The 21,330-nt window shown below is 41.2% G+C and overlaps 1 protein-coding gene across 2 annotated transcripts in view; it reads left to right on the top strand.

Moving 5' to 3' along the window:
- The window catches only part of LOC115482654 (protein-arginine deiminase type-2-like), a 148,043-nt gene extending 126,713 nt beyond the window's left edge, over positions 1 to 21,330 (top strand). For both annotated transcript variants that reach the window (XM_030222613.1, XM_030222612.1), the window contains exons 15-16: positions 3,871 to 3,999; positions 20,057 to 21,330. In XM_030222613.1, the coding sequence (XP_030078473.1) occupies positions 3,871 to 3,999; positions 20,057 to 20,290 (363 nt within the window). In that variant the 3' untranslated portion in view covers positions 20,291 to 21,330. The remainder of the gene's footprint in view (positions 1 to 3,870; positions 4,000 to 20,056) is intronic.

Raw genomic sequence — 21,330 nt, 5'->3', positions numbered from 1 at the left:
TACTTCAGTTTTGATTAGGTAAATGTCTCCTAAAGGCATGACAGGGAAGTAAAGTTTCTGGATTCTATAAGACTACTTCATGGATACTGAATTCCACAAGAGGAGAAGTACATTGGACCTAATTCTCAGTGGATTGCAGGATCTCATCCACTGGGTAATATGGACTGGAGCCACTTGGCAATATGCAGTCAAATCTAACATAATGAAGAGAACATATTTTAATGCCTCCTAAATGCTACAGGACCATGCTTCCATTTGGTTTTGCTTTTGGTGCTGCTCCACCAGAAGAAGTGTGGTGGGGTGGGATGCACCATATAGGCCTAGGCTTGACCAAATCTCTGTGTAGCGGTAGAAGCAGGGCTTTTTTTGAAGGGGTACTTGGGGGTACTGAGTACCCACACCTTGTCCATTGTGTGCTAAAATTGACCCATGATCCCCAAGTTTTAATGAAAGAGCTCAGGCTCCACATACCAATTCTGCTTTGTCATAGATTCTGTGACTGGTTGCAGGGGTCCTGGCTATTGTGGGGTGAGTCCCTCAGTGATCACCCCACCCCTGAAGGGTGGCCTGGCATTTGAGTACCGGCACCTTTTTTGCTAGAAGAAACGCACTGGGTAGAAGCTACCTTCTTCACTCTCCACCACTGTGAGTACCAGCTGAGCTGTCTTGCACACAAACAGATTTCAAAATGTGAGGCAAGCACTTCCTATATTTTGCAAGAACATGTTCATGCCTGGGTAAGACTTACACATTGGCAGGAAGCAAAGGAGAAGATTCCCACTGCTGAAAGTAATTATCAGTTGGAGGGGGCAGATGCTGAAAGATGCTGGGATGGGCATGGAAAAAGGGGGTTCAAGCTGGAAAATGCTAAGAGAAGGAGACTGATGCTGGAAGAAGCTAGGGTTGGAATCGGAAAAGAGAACTGGTGCTGTGGATGATGGGGGCTGATACTGGAGACAGGGGTAGGAGAAGGAGCTAATGCTGGAAGATGCTGGGGATGGTAGTGGATGGGTGCTGGAGCTCAGAGAAAAGAGTTGGGTGCTGGTGTCAAGAGTGGAGCCTGGAGAAAGGATAGATCTCAGGATGGAAGAAGGAGGCTGGGAAAAGAAGCCTGGAGGCTGACACTGGTAGATACTAATGCGAGAGCTGGGAGAAGGGGGCATATGCTGGCAGATGATGGGGGTGGGAGGAGGGGCTGACACTTGCGTTTTGGAGTAGGGTGGGGTAGAGGTAGAAGGGCTGATGCTGAGGAAGTGAGAAGGAACAGGAGTCCCTGGGGATAGAGGAATGGACTTGTGCCTTGAAATCTCTGGTGTCTGGGGGGGGGGGGGGGGGGGGTCTATGGTAGGACGAATTCCTTGTTGTTACTGCCTCTACAGGTGCTGTGTTCAAAATGGCTCCTAGTAGTTGTCTTATGAGATTACCACTAGTGGTTCCTAATTACATTTTCAAGCCTAGAAAGGTAGGGATCTTTGGGAGGTCACTGTGGGAAGGGGTTCTCTAGGAGGTGTGTGTGTTTGGGAGGTTGTGTCTTTCACAGGGCCATTGAGAAGAGGAGGGGGGGAAAGAGAACCCTAATCAGTGCCAATCTGAGAGGAGAGGTGAAAGTCATCCCACCCTCCCACACATACCACCACTAATCTGAGCTCTTAACCCCTTGCCCCCCCCCCCCCAAAGAAGGTGCACTACATCTATGAGTAGTGTTTAGCCTTTTAAAAAGGCAATATAAAAATAAGAATTTTAAAAAACGTTTATTGAACTAATGTGACCGTCACTGGACAAAAGGTGTCTGCAAAAGCTATATGTTTGAACGTCTGTAAGTATTTTTTATTTTTTTCACATAAAAGAAAAGGTTTGGACTGTTATATTACAAATTACACTAGCAGAATTCACTAAAACCTCATTTTTTGTTTCTAAAGACTTTAGTCACCTTTTCCCAGAAATGATCACAAACTTCTGTATAACAATTATATAGAACATGTTACAAATCACCTTTTAGTCAATCAACAGTTAGGACCATATTGTCTTCATTCTATTTGATGGATCTTTACCATAACTTTAGATTATATTTAAACCCCTTTTCTCCTCCCCCCCCCCCCATTTCCAAAAAAAGTATCCAAAAAAAGGGGAAATTTAAGGACATGGTTATCAACATGGGCTACCATTAGGACATGCTATTTTCACACAGGTCCAAGTTTATGCAGTGAAACCTAGTTGCTAATAACTGGGGTTAACGGGCAATAGGTAGGTCACATTGATAAGTTCCCCCTTAATTAGCAAGAGACTAAAAGGACTGCTTAATAAGGGTTAGTAGCATGGAAACTATTCAAAACCAGCATCATATAAGCTAAGAGATTAATTCCATACATTACAAAAGGTCAAAGGAAGTCCAGGTGACTGCCAGCCTGGCAAAATGATGCTGTGAAAGAGGCAATTAAAACAAACAAAGGCATCTTTATAAAATGAAGAGCAGGGAAGAGTACTGCAAGTTGGATGTAAAGCAGTCATGAATCGGGCCGACAGAGATTTTGACAATCTTGCCAAAAAGACAAAACCTAGTAATAATTTTTCAAGAATGCCGAAAGCAAGGGGCCTGCAAAGGACTTAATTGGACAACTAGATGCTCAGAAGAGACGAGAAATATCATAAAAAACTAAATTGGTGGTGAAGCCATATTAGTCCACTTCTACAGGTAATAAATAGAAACAAGACAAAACAAAGAAAATAAGATGATACCTTTTTTATTGGACTAACAATGCATATATTGATTAGCTTTCAAAGGTAACCCCCCCCCCCCCCACTTCTTCAGATCAGAAATGATCAGGAGGATGAATTATTGGAAGAGATATTCCCATTCCCACCAGTGCTGGCCTTCCAACAGCCATCCAATTTAAAACACAAATTAATGAAAAGCAGGCTCCTGATACAAGCTCAAAAAGAAGAGAATGACACACATCTCTGTAATATACCAAGCTGCAATCTGTGTCAACACATCTTACAGGATCCCACAATCGCACACATTGGAAAAACATTCAGCATACGGGGACCCTTCACATGCTCATCTTCAAATGTGGTATGTATCATTCAATGCAAAAAGTGTGAAGAAGGGTATTATGTTGGAGAAACAAGCCAAATGCTAAAGATGAGACGTAATGTACATAGACATCATATGAAGCATGACAAAGCCAACCAGGATGTCACCTCTGTGGGGCAGCAGTTAACTAAAAGCAGAACACAGCATCAATGATCTTATGTTGAGACTACCAAAAGGAAATCCAGGAACGTAAGACCTTTTCAGCCAAAATGATGAAATGTAAATAATATTATGGATGATAAGAGTTTTATGGACCAATGACAATTGAGTGGTACTGTCCAGGATAAGGGATTAATTTACACAATAACAAGCAATACTGCTTCTGATGGTCCCACCCTCGGTACGCCACTGCACCTAACCCACCCCACCCTCATCCTGTGAGATTGTCTTTGGAATGCTTTTGTGTTTCATTTATATATTCTGATATTGGTAAATATTTGCTCATTTCTGGTCTGAAGAAGAGGGGTTACCTTCAAAAGCTAATCAAAAATGTATTTTGTTTTTCCAATACAAAGGGTAGCATGTTATTTTCTTTTCTCGGTTTTGTTTTATTTCTATTTATTACCAATAAAAAAAACGAATGAAGCAGTAACTTTTAGAGCTTCTCTAGAAATAACCTCTCTGACATTCTACGATGGGACATGCATTAGCATTAGTTTATGCAAAAGAGAAGCACACCTTTGCCTCCTTAAAAAAAGATGTTGACATTTTATGCAGAAAGCTCTGAGATTGATTCAGACAGACTTTGTATTTTGATGCTATTTTCTCCTCCTCAGAGATGCATTGACTGGAACAGAGCCATCCTGAAAGAACAGCTAGGACTGACCGAAAAGGACATTATCGATATCCCTGCGCTCTTCACTCTGGATAAACAGAAATATGCAAATGCATTGTTTCCAAGTCTGGTAAGAAACATGTGAGGGCTGCAGAAGCTGATGATCAATCTCCTCTCTCCTTTATCTTGTCTTTATCATGCAAGTCTACCAATACCCGCAGCCAAATACACTGTGCAATCAGCTGCTGGTAATTTAGACTACGAGCACTTATATGTACATGTGTGTACATTGGTACACATATGTACATACATATAAGTGCTCGTAGTCTAAACATTTTCCTGTGCAAGGGTGTAAAAATATATGAACCCAGATTATAAGAACATAAGAACTGCTATACTGGGATAGACCGAAGGTCCATAAAGCCCAGTATCCTGTTTCCAACAGTGTCCAATCCAGGTCAGAAGTACCTTGCAAGATCCCAGAACAGTAAAACATTTTATGCTGCTTATCCAAAAATACACAGTAGAGTTTTTCAAGTCTATCTTAATAATTAATTTATTTGTGACATTTATATCCAGCATTAGCCCGAGTAGAACTCAGGTTCAATGTGGCTTACAAAGCAATTCTAGCAATGTTATAAGAGTTTTTGCTCTATTTTGAGTTTTCTTTACTTGCAGGAAGGCTTTTTTTTTTGAATGAGGATTTTAGTCTAGTGAGGGATTGCTAATTAGTGTCTATTTGGGTGATGTATATTCATAGTGAGATTTAGTGTTGTGGGTATTTGGATCTGTATTGTGTTAAATTGTGTTACCCTCCCTTCTGTTTTTTAAACACAGACTTTTCTCCCACTTCTTTAGAATTTTTGAAATATTCTGGGAGTTTTTTTTCTGTGTTTTTTTTTTTTTCGGAAGGTGGTGGAAGCCTGTGATGGTAATATTTACAGTGGAGCATAAAAGTCAGGCTGCCTGTTACACTGAGGCTATTTTTTTTAAATTTAATATATTTTATCCTTCAGATCTGAATCCCCAATGTGACACTATATTGGAGTGATGTGTTTGATAGTTTCTTTCTTACATAACAATTAGAAAAGCATGAACATGTTCAAAATATATTAACAGAAAGTAAAATGCATCATATAACGTTAGACCAGTAAAACTTGAGTTAGGAATAGATGTAATTAAATATATAGGGCATCTTTTACTAAAGATGAGTTCGAGTTGTCTGCAATTCAATCTAACCTTTAGTTAAAGACCTCCTTAGTGATTTAAGCTAGATAATTGAAATTTGGAGGAAAAAGGTTAAGGGCTAGGATTAATTGGGATAGGCGGGAGTAGTGAGAGGTGGGATGAGGGAAAAATTAATTCCATCAGTTTATTTGAGAAGAGTGCTTATTTCTTTAAAGGCCAGACTGAAGAAATGAGTTTTCAACAGACTTATAGAATAACAAATAATGATCAGTGCATTTGATGGTTTTAGGTAAGGAGTTCCAAGTTTTAGTTCCTTGATATGAAAAGTTAGCAGTATGGATTGTTTTGTAGGTTACTTTCCTACAATTTGGGAAATGTAGGATAAGATATTCTCTAGATGATTAAGGCATTACGTGAAAGTAATTCAGTGAGGTTGTTCATGTATATTGGGGCCAAACCATGCAAAATTTTGTGGCTTATAGACTTGAATGATATTGGGGCCAAACCATGCAAAATTGTGTGACTTATAGACTTGAATGATATTGGGGCCAAACCATGCAAAATTGTGTGACTTATAGACTTGAATGATATTGGGGCCAAACCATGCAAACATTTTGTGGCTTATAGACTTGAATGATATTTTATCTTTTATTGGCAGCCAATGTAAATCTTATAGAAGGGGGGTTGCTTTGATGAAGCATGGTAGTCTGAATATGAGAAGTGTGGCAGTGTTTTGAACGGTTTTTGTAGTTTTTTGAAGCGATCCCCTTTGTCCTGTGTAAATAGAGTTGCAGTAATTAAATTTTGTTAGGACTAGGGATTGAAGTAGTGTATGGAAGACTGACTTTGTAAAGGATGGTCTTAGTCTCCTCAATTTCCATAATGAATTCAAGACACTTGAGACCACTTTAGAAATTTGGTTATCTAGAGTGAGGAATTGGTCAATTGTGACTCCTTAGATTTTCATAGTTGAGTCAAGGGGATATGTGATGTTCGCAATGGTAAATGATTTAATAGTTATAATGTGATGAGGATTAGTAATAATAAAGAATTTAGTTTTATCGGTGTTGAGTTTTAATTTGAAATTGGATGCCCAAGATTCCATTAGAGAGATACTTGATCTGATGATATGAGTAATCTTTAGTGAATGGAATATTGATGGTAACATTGTCTGCATAAGTGAGTGTTGGGAGACCATTTTTCTCCAGTAAATTGTCTAATGGAATCAACATGATGTTAAATAGGATGAGGGACAATGGAGAGCCCTGGGGCATTCCACAAACAGGGGACCATGCTGATGAAATTGTATCTGATTGTTTCACTTGGTGTGATCTAGACCTTAGGAAGCCTGAGAACCATTTTAGCACAGCTACACAGATTCCGTAATGATGAAGGATGTTTAGAAGGAGGATATGATTGGAGGGTGGCCTATGTAACACTGATTTTTAAAAAAGGTTCCAGAGGAGATCCAGGAAATTATAGACCGGTGAGTCTGACGTTGGTGCTGGGCAAAACGGTAGAGACTATTATTAAGAACAAAATTACAGAGCATATTCAAAAGCATGGATTAATGAGACAAAGCCAACATGGATTTAGTGAAGCGAAATCTTGCCTCGCAAGATGGCCAACAGGTAAGGAGCCCCGCAATGAGCTCGGGTCCGAAGGAATAAACCTTCCTAGACCCGCCTGGAGCGCCTGCAACCAAACCGGACTGGAACGGAGCGAAATCGGAGCCGAATCGGAGCCATCTGCTGGAATACCAGCGAACCGGAAAGACCTCGCTAAGCTCTAATATGGGCGAAAGGCCCGAAACTGACCGCAACCGTTGACTGCCTCATGGATGACTCTGAGTCAGAGCCGACTGGCAAGGTATTGTCGGATTGAGAGAACACTGACGGGCTCCAGTGCGGGTGAACGATTCGAGTCTGATTGTGGCGGAAAGCCGCATCGTGGTCTTGGAGCAGGTGAGCAACCCGAGGTTGATCGCGGCGATACGCCACCTCGAGGCCGGGGCACATCCCCGACCGGATCAGGTCCAGCAGTGCCGAACTTGCGTAACCTCACTGGTATAGATGACTAATGGCATTCATGGGAGACCACCACGAAAACTACTCCCCGTGGTCCAGGGCCGAGAAAGCAGGGGCAGGGACATCGGAACCCGGAGGACGCTAGGGACCCAAATGAATGCGACCAGCCTGCACGTTGGAGCCTGAGGCGAGATCGGAGAGATGACTCCGCTGATCGCCGATCACCCACTGAGGAGAGCCAACCACCTAGCGACCACAACCCTGACTTCTAACACTCGCTGAAAAGAGGATCGACCAACAGATCGAAAGAGAACTGCAGAACATGTTGGATTATTTGTAGTAAATAATTAGCAGATTTTAGTACACACAGCTTCAGCTTTAGAAATGTTAATTTCTTTCTTCATCTCTCTCTCATTCACCCCTGAATAATTCACTGCTGAGTCACTTTAAAGTTGAAGTAACAAAACATCTGTTTACTCACAGTTTGTAGTTAGATTATAATCAGACAGGCTTATATATACATATTACTATACATTTGTCTTATCAGCTCCTTCCATGTGCTTAGATGGTAATGGATGCTCACACCACCATAGATCCTCTCAGGTTAGGAGAGATCATGAGCTCCATGTGCTCCATGTGCTGCATGTGCTGTGTCTAACCCCCACAGGAAGTTGCATAGCTGTGTGACCTCTCTAAGTAATTCACATCAGAGGTCACAGAGTAATCACAGAGAAATAATAGGTGACAGGCAATGCATGTAAAATACAATTACATTCCAACAAACCCCTTCTCATGCATAACTGTCATGCAATTATTTATTCATACAAAGTCCAAGCTTTATACGCAGATTCACAAAATGTTCTCTGGGTAACGGTTTGGTCATGATGTCAGCTGTCATCTCACTGGTGTGACAATAGTGTAGACTGATGACCCCTTCTTTCGCCAACTCTCGCACGTTGTGGTATTTCGTTGCGATGTGCTTGGTGCGTGACTGAACCTTGTCATTCTGTGACAGTCGGATGCAGCTCTGATTATCTTCCATTATCTGGATTGGTCTCTGTTCAGCTATTCCGAAATCCAGCAAAAGTTTTTTCAATCCACATCAGTTCTCTGCACGCTTCCGATACGGCCACATATTCAGCTTCTGTAGAAGACAAACTCACAATACTTTGTTTATGACTGGCCCATGAAATTTGTACATTTCCATACATAAACACATATCCACTTGTGGATTTATAATCAGAATGATCCCCTGCCCAATCTGAATCACAGTAACATATTAGTTTTGGATTACTATTGGCTGAAATCTTTAATTTACAATCAATGGTACCCTTTAAATACCTTACCATCCTTTTAACTGCAGTCCAATCTGATTTGGTAGGTGAGCTGACCCTTCTGCTCAAAATTCCTACTGCATTTGCTATATCAGCCCTGTATGTGGTAGCTAGATATAAAAGCTTACCTATGGCTGATCTATATTGGATGTTATCTGGTAAAGGTTCTCTTACTGTTTCATCCTTCAGAAAATCAGTGATCATGGGAGTGCTTACAACTTGGGCATCTTGCATACCTAAACTTTCAATAAGCTCATTTATTTTCTGCTTCTGGCTTAGAAGATAAGAACCATCATTTTGTTTCTCAATTTCTATACCAAGATAGTATGACACATTACCCAGTTCTTTTATCTCAACATTGAGGTTTAAACATTTTACAATGTCCTTGTACTCTTGCTCACTTTTGCTTGCAATGAGCAGATCATCAACAAAAGCTAAAATGTATGCATATTGTCCATTTGTGCACCTAGTGTACAAGCATTTATCTGCTTCACCTTGCTTAAATCCTAAATTTGTCAATATTTCATGCAATTTATCATTCCAACATTTTGCACTTTGCTTTAATCCATAAAGACCTTTGTTTAATTTACACACTAGCTGTCTTTGTTTTGTATTTATGAAACCTGTTGGCTGTTCCATGTACAAGTCTTCAGTTATATCTCCGTGAAGAAATGCTGTTTTCACATCAATGTGTTTGACTTGCATGCCTTTTGAGACTGCAATGCTCAGAAGTGTTCTAATTGTCGTGTGTTTCACTACAGGTGCAAACACTTCATCAAAATCTTCTCCATATTTTTGAAGATATCCCTTTGCCACTAATCTGGCTTTATACCTTTCCACTTTTCCTTGTGCATTCCTTTTTAACTTGAATACCCATTTGCATCCTATAGCTTTCTTGCCAGGAGGTAATTTTGTAAGAATCCAAGTATTATTTTTATCCAATGCATCAATTTCTTCTTGTGCAGCTTTATGCCATTCAGCAGCTTCTTCTGCTGGCATTTTCTCAATCTCATCCCATGTTAAGGGCTCTTGAGCTTCTGCTGACTTTGTTAGGTAAGACAGTCTTGGGGGTGGAACACCTTTGTTTTCCCTGGATGAGCGTCTGACAACAGGTTGGTCTGACCTTTCCGCATCCTCTAAATCTGAGAGTTCTTCTCCAATTGATTCTCCTTCTCCAACTGTACTGTCTTCTTCAATGATCCTTTCTGTGTCTGTTTCCTCTGCCTGTTCCTCGTTAGATACAGGTGAGTTGCTTTCAGACATCTGCCTTGGTATGGCATTTATATACACTGGCATGTCTATTATGGTTCTAGTTTCATATTCTGGATGATAAGGCTCATCTGGGATAATCCAGCCTTTATCAACCCTTTTGTTTTCATCAAAATATGTAACATGTCTTATGCCAACAATGCCAGTTTTCAGATTCAAAATTCTATATCCTTTGTGTCCTGGAGTATAGCCAACTAAAATGCCCCTTTCTGTTGTGGAATCCAGCTTATGCCTTCTTTGCTTTGGTTCATGAGCATATGCTGTACTTCCAAATGTTCTTATGTGTGACAGGTTTGGCTTCCTACCATGCCATGTCTCATGTGGTGTGCGCTCAGCGCCTTTAGTTGGCATTCTGTTTTGTAGGTACACTGCTGTGAGAATGGCTTCCCCCCATAGTCTTTTAGGGAGATTGCTATCTGACAGCATACATCTGGTCATTTCCACAAGTGACCTAAATTTTCTCTCTGCAACAGAATTTTGCTCTGGTGTGTAAGCTACTGTTGTGATATGTTGAATGCCTTCTTGTTCTAGAAATGTGCGCATGCTTTGTGAAGTGAACTCACCACCATTGTCGGTCTGAAGAACCTTTGGTTTTCTTTCAAATTTATTGCTCACCATGGCTACGTATTTCTTCAGCATGTCTGTGACTTGACTTTTTTCTTTCAGCAAATAGGCCACACAATATCTAGAGAAATCATCCAAGAATATTAGCACAAATCTGTTATTTCCCAATGATGGGATATTAAACGGTCCACATAAGTCACTGTGTATTAAGTCCAGCACTTTATTACTCCTATTTCCTGTGTATGCAGGAAATGAGGGTCTCACACCTTTTTGAGTAACACAGTCTATGCATTTCTCCATATTACCAGCATCTGCACTTATCTGAATGCCGGTGGTCAGTTGCTTACTGTAAAGATCCTGGATCACCTTAGAATCACGATGTCCCAGGCGGCGGTGCCAGATTTCCAGACTACATTTACCATCATTCTTCCTTACTTGCGCCATATGTGAGGCTTCACCTGAAATGTTCAGCTTATAAACATCATTATGCATAAAAGCTTCAGCATACACTTCATCATTTTTAGAGATTGTGCACTTACTGTTTTCAAAATGAATCGCAAATCCCTTCTTATCTAATGTAGATACACTAAGCATATTGCAAACTGCTTGGGGAATATACAAGACATCACTTACAGGAATTTCTTTAACTTCATTAGACACTTTGCATTTTAAGAATCCAATACCTTTTGCTTGGATCTTAGCAGTCCCTGCGTTTGCAGTTTTAAGAATACCTTCCTCTGGACACATCTCCTGAAAGAAATCTTTACAATTGGTTAAATGGCATGTGCTCCCCGAATCCAAAATCCAAGTACTTTCATTTGAATTATTATTTACCATAGTCAAAGATTTTTCTGCCATTAGAAAGCCCTTGTGTTTATCTTTATCCTTCATACATTTCCTGGTTTGAAAATTCTTTAGTTCCATTGGCTTAGGTGAGCTAGAGGGGGTGTTTTGTGTTTCCTTACACCATTTAGATACATGTCCCTCCTTTCCACATGAGTAGCAAATCAGCTTGCCCTTGGGTGGAGTTTTCCCATAGCTCCGCCTTCCTCTGTTCTTTGCCAAGAAATTTGTTTCATTTCTCTCTGACTTGCTTTGAGAACACATCTCCTCAGAATCATTTATTATGCATTCCTGCCTTAGTTTTGATGTTGCCTGTTCAAAAGATTGCCCTTCAATGGCCTCATTTACAGACCTAAAAACATCAAACTTCTTTGATAGTGAGGTAAAAAGAAATGCTCTTTTCAATGCATCACACATGGGAATTCCAGAAAGTTCTAGCTTTTGAAATGAAGACATAAGATGCATAATGTGATCATTACATTTACTTTTATCCCTTAATTTGGTTTCATTCAACTCTGCCAACCAAATTGGTTGCTGCTTTGCATATGTAGTTGCATACATAGTTCTCAGTTTATATAAAATGTCCTTTGGTGTATCTTTTCCCTCCACTAATATGGCTTGTTTCTCTGAGAGAGCTTCCAAAAGCATGCACTTCACATAATAGTTTGCATTGTCCCATTCAGCCATATTTTCAGCTGTTCTGTCTTGGTCTAAGCATATATCTAATCTTTTTGCTCGAAGGAAACATATGAATCTTAGTTCCCACTGCCGATAATTAAACTCAGTTAATTTAGGCACCTTGAGAGAATAGAACAATGGTGAATTTCTTCCCTCAGCCATTTTCTTAGCCTTCTGTCTGCTGTGTGGGGGGAGAGAGAGAGACAGACTGAATCTTTCCTTTAAAACTTAAGAGAAAAATGTGGCCTTTTTTTCTGCCTGGTAATATTTCTCTTCTTTTTCAATTCCTGAGCCCTGGGCCCATAACCCTTTTGTTGGATTATTTGTAGTAAATAATTAGCAGATTTTAGTACACACAGCTTCAGCTTTAGAAATGTTAATTTCTTTCTTCATCTCTCTCTCATTCACCCCTGAATAATTCACTGCTGAGTCACTTTAAAGTTGAAGTAACAAAACATCTGTTTACTCACAGTTTGTAGTTAGATTATAATCAGACAGGCTTATATATACATATTACTATACATTTGTCTTATCAGCTCCTTCCATGTGCTTAGATGGTAATGGATGCTCACACCACCATAGATCCTCTCAGGTTAGGAGAGATCATGAGCTCCATGTGCTCCATGTGCTGCATGTGCTGTGTCTAACCCCCACAGGAAGTTGCATAGCTGTGTGACCTCTCTAAGTAATTCACATCAGAGGTCACAGAGTAATCACAGAGAAATAATAGGTGACAGGCAATGCATGTAAAATACAATTACATTCCAACAGAACAGAGACGGCCTCTCTGTTGCTCCTGGTAAATACTCCCTCTGAATGAATTAAACACTATACTTACTCAACTACACTACAGCATGCGAAAAGACTTCCTAAACGCTCCCTAATGATGTAAATGCTGCACTCACTTAATAACACTGTAGCATAATGAAAGACTTCCTTTAAATGCTCCTGTAAATGATTCGAATGCTGTGCTTGCCTACTAACACTATAGCATACTGAAAGTCTTCCTCTAAATGCTCCTTTAAATGATTTAAACATAGTGCTTGATTAATAACACTGTAGCAGACTGAAAATCTCCCTTTAAATGCTCTAAATTGCTAACTTCAAATGTCCTAAATGATTCATTGCTCAATAACACACTAACACGCTGAACGACTGCCTTCAACAGCCCTTTTTATCCCTCAGTCATCTAGCGATCCAAGTGATTCTTTTGCCGGCTTCTTGCTTCTAATATACCTAGAAAAATTATTCTGTGTTTTCCAACACAATCTTCTTGAAAAGTCTCTCGTTGCCTTCCTTATCAGCACTTGCATTTGACTTAACATTCCTTATGTTGTTTCCTATTACTTTCAGTTGGATCCTCCTATTTTCTGAAGGCTTTTCTTTTAGCTCTAATAGCTTCCTTTACCTCACTTTTTTTAATCATGCTGGTGGTCATTTGCCCTTCCTTCCTCCTTTTTACCTGTTTTTGAAAATTTTTATTGGTTTTAATAGAACAAAGAACAAAACAAATGAAAGGAACCGATTCAAGATGGCGGCATGCTAGGAAGCTGCTTTAGACGCTCCCAGAATCGCTCCGGTAGAGAGCAAAGAAGGATCCAAAGCCCCTTGTAAGATGGGGAAGAGGAAAGGAAAGACACGGGGAGGTCCCTTAACCCCCGTCGGGACTTACCCCTCTCAGCAATCAACACTGGACCAGTTCGAAGTATTAACAGGACCTAGATGCTCTTCATCTCCGGCTATTAGTGTTGACACGTTTCAGTCAACCGACAGTGTAGACAGGGTCTCCAAAATGCGGGCCCCCTGCAGCCAGGAGGCATGGAAGAAAGGCCTGGCATTTCATCCCAAGCAGACGGAGGACAAAATGTACAGGAAGGGACCCAATCTATGCCAAATGGAGAAGCTGAAAGTGGTCTGGTAGGATACCAAATTTCAACTAACGTTTTTCCTGTACAGACTATTACTGAACTCAACCAGATACTTAACGCTCCCGCTCCTGACTTAAAAGCAGGTTCTATAATTAAACCGGCCGTAGTGACGATGGAGTCACTCTAGGACCTGACACTCACATTACACTCCTCTCTCCAGTCTTCAATAAACAAAAATAATGAAGAAACTAAAGTATTGACCAAGGCAGTCCTTAACCAAGCACAGATTACCACCCAGCAGGTTGAGGAAGTGAAACAACAGGGCTGAAAATTAAAAGACTTGGAAAAGTTTAATCTGATAATAATTAAGGACAGAAACTACACTTTACATCTATTAGAATATCTTGAAAACCAATCCAGGAAATTAAATCTCAGATTTACAAATTTTCCAAAATCAGTACTGATATCTCCGGTTGATATGGTAAAGAAACATTTAGTTGAGATCCTGGGGATGTCAAAAGAATCACTTCCTGCTATAGTGCAAGTGCAATATTTACAAATTAAAGCTAAAACCAATTCTATAAGTATGGTTGGAGCACAGCCGAATGTGGGAGAGGATTTGAATTTGACGTCCTTTTTGGAGTCTTCATTGGAAGTAATAACCCAAAGATTAACGGCAGTGGTAGGTTTTGCCTTGGAAATGGACAGAGATGCAGTATTAAAGCTTTCCTTTAAACACTTGGACTCTCTTTTTTGGATCAAAAATAAGACTTTACCCTGATCTATCTAGAGATACTCAGAAGAGGCGCAAAGCCTTTTTGGCACTGTGCCAGAGAACTTTGGCTTTAGGAACTAGCTTTTTGTTAAAATTTCCTTGTATATGTCGCGTTCTTTTTCAAAATAAGCAGTTTCCGTTTTTTGACCCTAAACAATTAGAAGAGTTTGTGGCTGCTAGGGAAGAGGAAAAAGTGGAAGTGATTGTTAAGTAACAGATGTACACTCTAAAATAGTTTAGAAGAAGAGATAGGTCTGCAGCTTCCATTACGGCATAAATTTCAGTTTATATGAACTATTTTTTTATGGTTTCCTTTTCTTGAATCGATTTCTGTAAAAAAAAAAAAATTTTAAGGTCGAGAATTATGGTCAAACTATGTAATAGGAATAGTCTCATAAGAGATATCCTGTATCTCATCTTTATGGTTTGAATATATTACGATTTTCTGTATCTTCTCTTCGTGAGTTGTATAAATAATAATAAAAAAAGAACAAAGAACAAACAATAATAACATGAACCAAGCAATGAAGAATATCCATCTGTTAAGGAATATATCTGGTCTGGGTTTCCAGGATGGTATTTTTGAACCTCATCCATGCATGATGTAAATTTCTGACCTTTGCGGCTGCTCCTCTAATTTTTTTTTTATCGTTCTCATTTTATCATAGTCTCTTTTCTGAAAGTTAAATGCTAATGTATTGGATTTCATGTGTGTACTTACTCCAGAGCTGATATCAAATCTGATCATATTATGATCACTGTTACCATGCGGACCCATCACTGTTTGGTATTTAATGTTTAGTTTAATGTAATTTAATATACCACCTTTGTTAAAATCAAAGCGGTTTGCAATCGATTAAAAAACATAAAACAATGGAAAAGAAGTACAGCTATGCATTAGGGATGTGGATGCTAAAACCTGCATTAAACATGTAACGTAGATTTCCGGTTTGGCACTTATGAGTGATACGTCTGAGTGAGTTCCGCAGCAACTCCCCTCTAAAAGCTATGGTTTGCTTCACATTTGAGGGCACCTACCTCAGTTTTGGTGTTCCAGTTGTGCTGGCTAATTTAGCTGGTGATCTGGAGGCCATGCCAACTTTTTTGAAGATGAGAACACCTGAAGACGAGGATCTCTATATCATACATTCTGCTCACATGAGTAAAGAGAGAGGAGGGCCTAGTGCTGGGGACTCGCCAGGCACAACTGCACCAAATGCCCGAGATAGTGACTCAGAGGACCGAGATCCAGGCTGGCCAGCTGTTTTAAAGAAGATCTGGGTGGCGAGGGCAGGAATTGCTGATGTGCTTGTCACCCAGCTGGATGAGAGATTGGAGGCCCTGTCAACCCACCTACCAGTGATGGATCTGGAAGAGGACAGAGTGGCAGCTGAGCAGAAAAGAACTTGATTAGCTCGATGGCTAGAGGATCTTCCAAGATAAGTTGGAAAGTTTTGAAAACAGGAATAGAAGATCTAATTAGAGGATTCTGGGTATCCCCGAAGGACACAAGGGGAAGACGCCTATACAGTTTGAGCGAGCTGTGTTACGTACAGTGGGGGAAATAAGTATTTGATCCCTTGCTGATTTTGTAAGTTTGCCCACTGACAAAGACATGAGCAGCCCATAATTGAAGGGTAGGTTATTGGTAACAGTGAGAGATAGCACATCACAAATTAAATCCGGAAAATCACATTGTGGAAAGTATATGAATTTATTTGCATTCTGCAGAGGGAAATAAGTATTTGATCCCTCTGGCAAACAAGACCTAATACTTGGTGGCAAAACCCTTGTTGGCAAGCACAGCGGTCAGACGTCTTCTGTAGTTGATGATGAGGTTTGCACACATGTCAGGAGGAATTTTGGTCCACTCCTCTTTGCAGATCATCTCTAAATCATTAAGAGTTCTGGGCTGTCGCTTGGCAACTCGCAGCTTCAGCTCCCTCCATAAGTTTTCAATGGGATTAAGGTCTGGTGACTGGCTAGGCCACTCCATGACCCTAATGTGCTTCTTCCTGAGCCACTCCTTTGTTGCCTTGGCTGTATGTTTTGGGTCATTGTCGTGCTGGAAGACCCAGCCACGACCCATTTTTAAGGCCCTGGCGGAGGGAAGGAGGTTGTCACTCAGAATTGTACGGTACATGGCCCCATCCATTCTCCCATTGATGCGGTGAAGTAGTCCTGTGCCCTTAGCAGAGAAACACCCCCAAAACATAACATTTCCACCTCCATGCTTGACAGTGGGGACGGTGTTCTTTGGGTCATAGGCAGCATTTCTCTTCCTCCAAACACGGCGAGTTGAGTTCATGCCAAAGAGCTCAATTTTTGTCTCATCTGACCACAGCACCTTCTCCCAATCACTCTCGGCATCATCCAGGTGTTCACTGGCAAACTTCAGACGGGCCGTCACATGTGCCTTCCGGAGCAGGGGGACCTTGCGGGCACTGCAGGATTGCAATCTGTTATGTCGTAATGTGTTACCAATGGTTTTCGTGGTGACAGTGGTCCCAGCTGCCTTGAGATCATTGACAAGTTCCCCCCTTGTAGTTGTAGGCTGATTTCTAACCTTCCTCATGATCAAGGATACCCCACGAGGTGAGATTTTGCGTGGAGCCCCAGATCTTTGTCAATTGACAGTCATTTTGTACTTCTTCCATTTTCTTACTATGGCACCAACAGTTGTCTCCTTCTCGCCCAGCGTCTTACTGATGGTTTTGTAGCCCATTCCAGCCTTGTGCAGGTGTATGATCTTGTCCCTGACATCCTTAGACAGCTCCTTGCTCTTGGCCATTTTGTAGAGGTTAGAGTCTGACTGATTCACTGAGTCTGTGGACAGGTGTCTTTCATACAGGTGACCATTGCCGACAGCTGTCTGTCATGCAGGTAACGAGTTGATTTGGAGCATCTACCTGGTCTGTAGGGGCCAGATCTCTTACTGGTTGGTGGGGGATCAAATACTTATTTCCCTCTGCAGAATGCAAATAAATTCATATACTTTCCACAATGTGATTTTCCGGATTTAATTTGTGATGTGCTATCTCTCACTGTTACCAATAACCTACCCTTCAATTATGGGCTGCTCATGTCTTTGTCAGTGGGCAAACTTACAAAATCAGCAAGGGATCAAATACTTATTTCCCCCACTGTATGTGTTTCCTGCATGATATGACTGCACCACTTTTTGAGATCGAGAGGGCCCATTGGGAACTCAAACCCTGACCGGACCCTAATCTCCTCCCTCAAACGGTGACCATAAAGCTTCTGATTTTCCAGGAGACCAAATTGGTGCTTCGGCAAGTGAGATCCCAGAAATAGACAGAGTATGATGGACTGGAATTGCACATTTTCCCAGACCTTAGCCTGGAGACCATATGTTGCAGACGAAAACTGTGGCAATATAGGAAAGAGCTGCAGGCCATAGAATTTGGGGCAGGCTTTTGGTATCCTGCGAAGCTGATGAATCATGATCCAGGGAAAGAAAAACTTCCTGTATTCACCGTGGGAGGTCAAGACCTTTTTGTGCTGCCTGTCATGGGGCCCATCCCTCAGCCCAGCTCTCACCATCGGCCTTGTGGGTGTCTCTGGCACCCAGATGAGGCTCACTCTGTGCCCTGGCTGGGAACTTGAGTGCCCGATCCCCTCTCACTGCCTCATATTGGGGTGGGGGAGATGCTACCTCTTCATGGGCTCAGCCCAGCTTCTTTAACATCTTGGATACTCTGGAGTTAGACATGGTTGAGTCAGTTGCCTCGGGAAGGAACAACTGACAGCAGGAGCGGAGTCTTGAATCTACACAGCAACCAGAATCTAGTAATTTCACCCAGCTTCAGAACTGATTTCAGTTTTGAATGGACAATGCAGTGGTGGTGGTGGTGTATGTGTGTGTGTGTGGGGGGGGGGGGGGTTAGCTCAGTGACTGCCCATTTTTGAAGGCTGTTAGTTCTGCAGACTTTTAATTGTGCCTTGGAGAAGCTTGAGTTGAATGTTGCTGTTTTTTAGTCTTCAAGTTGCCCTTCAGTGTGTGGCAGATATAGAGTTCTTAGATTTGTTGGAGTGTTTGTGTGTGGGGGGGGGGGGGGGGGGAGGAGCTGCATGTATGGGGGAATGAGTCAGGGAGAATAAGGGGAGATTGGTAGTTTGGGTGGGGAGGGGGAAGGCAGGGTGCTGACAGAATGGTGTGTAGTGTTGCATATAATGTGGCTGACTCGCATTGGAGTCGGGCATTGCCTTTCCCCACAGCTTTTTGATCTGAGGTGCTTGGGGGAGGGTGCGTAACAATTTGAGACCTCAATTTCTTTCTTGTTTCCACTGCTTGGGGGTGGCAGAGACAGTTGACCCCTTGATAATTAAAGTTGTTGGATCCTTTGACTGTGATGTCCTTGAGTGTCATCATGTCACTTAAGAGATACTATCTTGGAATATGTGTGGGTGTATGGGGGGGGGGGGGGGTAATAACCTCCCAGTGAAAAGACAAAAAATACTGCCAGTTTAAGACTGGGGCTATGTATGTACTGTATAACACCTTTAAATTATGTACCTTTATCTTTCAAATCCTAAATGGCACAGCTCCAGACTATATGGTACCATTAATAAACTTACCATAAAAAACGCTAAAGACAAGAAATTATCTCAGACTACATCTCCCAAATTACAAAAAAGTGATCTACAAAACCGTCCACTCAGCAAACTTCATTTACCTAGTAACCAAATGGTGGAACTCCTTACCACCCAAAATAAGAAATAAGTATATAAGTATTGCCATACTGGGAAAGACCAAAGGTCAATCAAGCCCAGCATCCTGTTTCCAACAGTGGCCAATCCAGGTCACAAATACTTGGCAAGATCCAAAAAAAAGTACAAAACATTTTATACTGCTTATCCCAGAAATAGTGGATTTTCCCCAAGTCCATTTAATAACGGTCTATGGTCTTTTCCTTTAGGAAGCCGGCCAAACCTTTTTTAAACTCCGCTAAGCTAACCGCCTTTACCACATTCTCTGGCAACGAATTCCAGAGTTTAATTACACGTTGAATGAAGAAAGATTTTCTCCGATTCGTTTTAAATTTACTACATTGTAGCTTCATCACATGCCCCCTAGTCCTAGTATTTTTGGACAGCGTAAACAGACGCTTCACATCTACCCATTCAACTCCACTCATTATTTTATAGACCTCTATCATATCTCCCCTCAGCCGCCTTTTCTCCAAGCTGAAGAGCCCTAGTCGCTTTAGCCTTTCCTCATAGGGAACTCGTCCCAATCCCTTTATCAATCCCTTTAGGAATACACTGGATTTCACAAAATCCTCAAATTGTTCCTATTCAAACAAACCCTCTCAAAGAACAACCACATCTCAAACAACTAATTATTGTTTATTACTCTATTTACCATTAACTTTCTCTTTGCTTCGTGTACAATTTCTCATTCATAATAGATTTTCTAAATGTTAAACATCCATAGCTATCCCAGTTTGTTTGATATTGGATTCTTACAAAAACTTATTTTCTTACGCATTATTCTTTGTTATGTATCCTTTACTGTTTATTGTAAGCCACATTGAACTCTAACTTGTTTGGGATAATGTGGGATATAAACGTCACAAATAAAATAATAACTAACCATCTTCCTTTTCTCTTTGCACAGGTGAACATGATTGTTTTAGGGAAAAACTTGGGTATCCCTAAGCCCTATGGACCGATCATCAATGGAAGATGCTGTCTGGAAGAGAAGGTTTCCTCCCTGCTGGAACCCCTGGACCTGCGATGTACCTTCCTTGATGACTTTTACAGCTACCATGAATTTCAAGGAGAGGTGCATTGTGGAACAAATGTCCTCAGGAAGCCGTCCTCTTACAAGTGGTGGCATATGATCCCATAATTAAAAACTCACTCTGTGTTTTACTACAGTTTTCAAAATTGGGATTTATCCAAATAAAAGATGAAACATGAAACAAATATTAGGCCCCAATATTCAGCCCATGGCAGTCAGCGACTTTTAAGGCTCTGGTAACCGTGGGCAGAATTTGACCCAGATATTTCAGGCCCAACCTGAGCACATGCAGTGAATAATCTGAGTCTTGCCTAGCCACTAGAATTTATCCAAGTGCCAGCCCAATACTCAGACCTTTTGCTGTCCTAACTTTAACCAGGCACTTACCTGAAAATCACCACTAAAAGGGAAGGTTCTCTGCACCTGCTGAGTATCTCGCCTCTTACTTCCTCCTACACCCCTCTTTATTGGGAAAGTCACTTATAGCATAGTATCATAGTATAGTAAATGATGGCAGATAAAGACTTAAACAGTCCATCCAGTCTGCCCAACAGTCACACTCCTTATCAAATCATGATTAAACCAACAATGAATGTGATATAAAATACTTGATCATTGTCACTTTGGCATTTCTGGGACACGGACCATAGATGTTAAGTCTGTACAGCTAGAGCTGAGCCCTACTTAATGCACATGGTACAGGCAGTGCCTGTCTCTCTTCTTAATGTCTTTCTGGTCCTGCAAGCATTCAGCCTCTTGCACTAGCAAAGGGAGCTGATAGGGCTTATCATAGGCGGGTTGCAAAGACCTGAAGGGAGCTAATCTCCCACCCCTCCCCTCCCCTTGGTGAGAGAGAGACACTCTAGCACAGGCAATGATTGCCAATCTCCCAGGCCCAGCATTCACCATGCAGGGATGTGCCACAATGATAACCCTTATAGAGTATGAGTACAGCTGGGTACAGGGCTGTAGGAAAGAATAGGGGTGGGAGGAAAAGGGAGTGGAGAAATGTGAACCCTGGCTAAAAATGAGCCTGCTTCTAGTCATCACACTTCCTAGCATGTACACCTGAAATGTCTTCATCTTCTGGATACTGCAAAGTGCATTACTGTCTCTTTTCTCCTGCAAAATAAATGGTTTTGTTTTCC

This window comes from Microcaecilia unicolor, chromosome 13 (assembly GCF_901765095.1).
Source record: "Microcaecilia unicolor chromosome 13, aMicUni1.1, whole genome shotgun sequence".
NCBI classification, from domain to species: domain Eukaryota; kingdom Metazoa; phylum Chordata; class Amphibia; order Gymnophiona; family Siphonopidae; genus Microcaecilia; species Microcaecilia unicolor.
The sequence above is the reverse complement of the archived record's forward strand: the minus strand, read 5'-3'. Positions and strand labels throughout refer to the sequence as shown.